Consider the following 1,849-nt stretch of genomic DNA (forward strand, 5'->3'; position numbering starts at 1 on the left):
TGGAAGGGCCGCAGGTCCTCCGACACCTTCCGCCCGTGGATCCAGATCCCCTCTGCCAGCAGCGGGATCTGCAGGAGAGCAGGGAAGGCTCCACCTCAGCTTGTGGGGCTCCCCTGGGACAGGGTGCTGGGCACGTGGTGCCCCAGGGCAGCTGTCCCCCACCCCGGGAACAGCCATACCTGCCAGGCGATCAGGTCCTTTAGCTTCTCTATGTTCCCCTCATCCCCAGGGTGCTCCCGCAGGTAGGACTCCTGGAAAAAGGCCTGCACCCACCTCCTCAGCCCCACTGACGGGATGGTTCGGCTCCACGCAGGCGGGGGACAGAGCGACGCCATGCGGGTGCCTGCGGTCAGCAGCCCTTGGTGCAGCACCGATGTGTCCTCACCGTTTCGTACTTGGCGAAGCCCCCCATGACAGCAGGGTCCACGATGCCGTTGAGCAGCATGGAGAGCGGGTTGATGGGCAGGATGGGGTCGTTGTGGTGCCGGTTGATCTCGCTCATAATTTTCTCGTTCGTTTTCATCATGGTCTCGATGGCGTTCTCCAGCGGGGAGATGATGCTCTGTGCCCAGGGAGGGAGGGAGGGAAGGTCAGGAGCTTGGGGAAGGGATGCCCTGGGGAGACCCCTGCTCCCCTGACAGCCCCCTCCTCACCGTGGTGGTGGAGGTCACCACGAACCAGCGCAGGATGCCAGGCAGGGGGTAGGCTGTTACGAATGTTGTCCTCTCGATCCACATGTTCTGCAGGGAGGGCAGCAGAGTCACCCTGCCCTCCTCCCCATCCTCCTCAGGCTGCCCCATGGGGCAGGGGGCTCCCACCTCACCTTCCCATGGGCACAGGACCACCACCTCCTCCACCCCAGGAATGTGGGACCCCCTGTCTCCCCTGCATCCCCCTTCCTCTGGACACCCCATTCCTCACAGCTCCCCCCAGCTTTCCCCACCCCTCCCAGGGGGGTCCCAGCCGCCCTCACCGCAAATTCATTGTCTGGGTCCTTCGGCCCTTTCTTGAAGGGCCGGGAGTAGCTGAACTTCTGGACGTGGTTGGCTTTGTAGAAGCTGCAGGAGAAGGAAGGGGCCAAGCATGGGAGGGATGCCCTGTGCATCCCACATGGCGCAGAGCAGGGGCATCCATCCGCACTCACTTGGTGATCTGCTCCGGGATGCTCCGGTCCTTGAACCGGCCCTTGGCCTCCTCTGCCGGCTGCACGGTGAAACATTGGATATCTGTGGGAGTGAAGGAGCCACTGGCGCACACCGCAGGACGGGGGTTGTGGGGCAGAGGGGTCCAGCCCAGAGCGGGAGAGCCCCAGGGGTGCGTGGGCACGTGGTACAGGACCCACGCAGGGAGCGACAGCAGGGAACGAGCCGCCCTCCCAGCCCCATCCCCGCACTCGGAGGATACACTGGCCGGGGGAGCTGGTGATGTCCTGGACGGGTGGAGCCACTGGCGCACACCGCAGGACGGGGGTTGTGGGGCAGAGGGGTCCAGCCCAGAGCGGGAGAGCCCCAGGGGTGCGTGGGCACGTGGTACAGGACCCACGCAGGGAGCGACAGCAGGGAACGAGCCGCCCTCCCAGCCCCATCCCCGCACTCGGAGGATACACTGGCCGGGGGAGCTGGTGATGTCCTGGACGGGTGGAGACGTGCTCTGCAGCTTCTCGGCATTGGTGAAGGGGCTCAGCAGCCGCATCTCAAAGTCCTCCCGGCGCTCGTACTCCTTGCCCCGGTAAATGAAGACCTTGTTCTGCGGGGAGGAAGACAGCAGCTCACCCCCGTGCGCTGCAGAGCAGGGCTGGGGAGCCCCGGCCCCACAGAGCCCTCCGCCCTGGCTGGAGTGAGCCCCGGCG

The 1,849-nt window shown here is 65.7% G+C and overlaps 1 protein-coding gene across 1 annotated transcript in view; it reads right to left on the reverse strand.

Moving 5' to 3' along the window:
• Positions 1 to 1,849, reverse strand: part of LOC104497852 (dedicator of cytokinesis protein 2-like) — a gene marked incomplete at its 5' end in the record, with an annotated part of 12,658 nt that overhangs the window by 838 nt on the left and 9,971 nt on the right. Inside the window, 7 exon segments of the mRNA XM_010141150.1 lie at positions 3 to 68; positions 180 to 263; positions 386 to 562; positions 654 to 740; positions 974 to 1,058; positions 1,145 to 1,226; positions 1,605 to 1,746. Of these exon segments, the coding sequence (XP_010139452.1) occupies positions 3 to 68; positions 180 to 263; positions 386 to 562; positions 654 to 740; positions 974 to 1,058; positions 1,145 to 1,226; positions 1,605 to 1,746 (723 nt within the window).

Source organism: Buceros rhinoceros, unplaced genomic scaffold (genome assembly GCF_000710305.1).
Source record: "Buceros rhinoceros silvestris isolate BGI_N320 unplaced genomic scaffold, ASM71030v1 scaffold20488, whole genome shotgun sequence".
In the NCBI taxonomy this organism is placed as follows: domain Eukaryota; kingdom Metazoa; phylum Chordata; class Aves; order Bucerotiformes; family Bucerotidae; genus Buceros; species Buceros rhinoceros.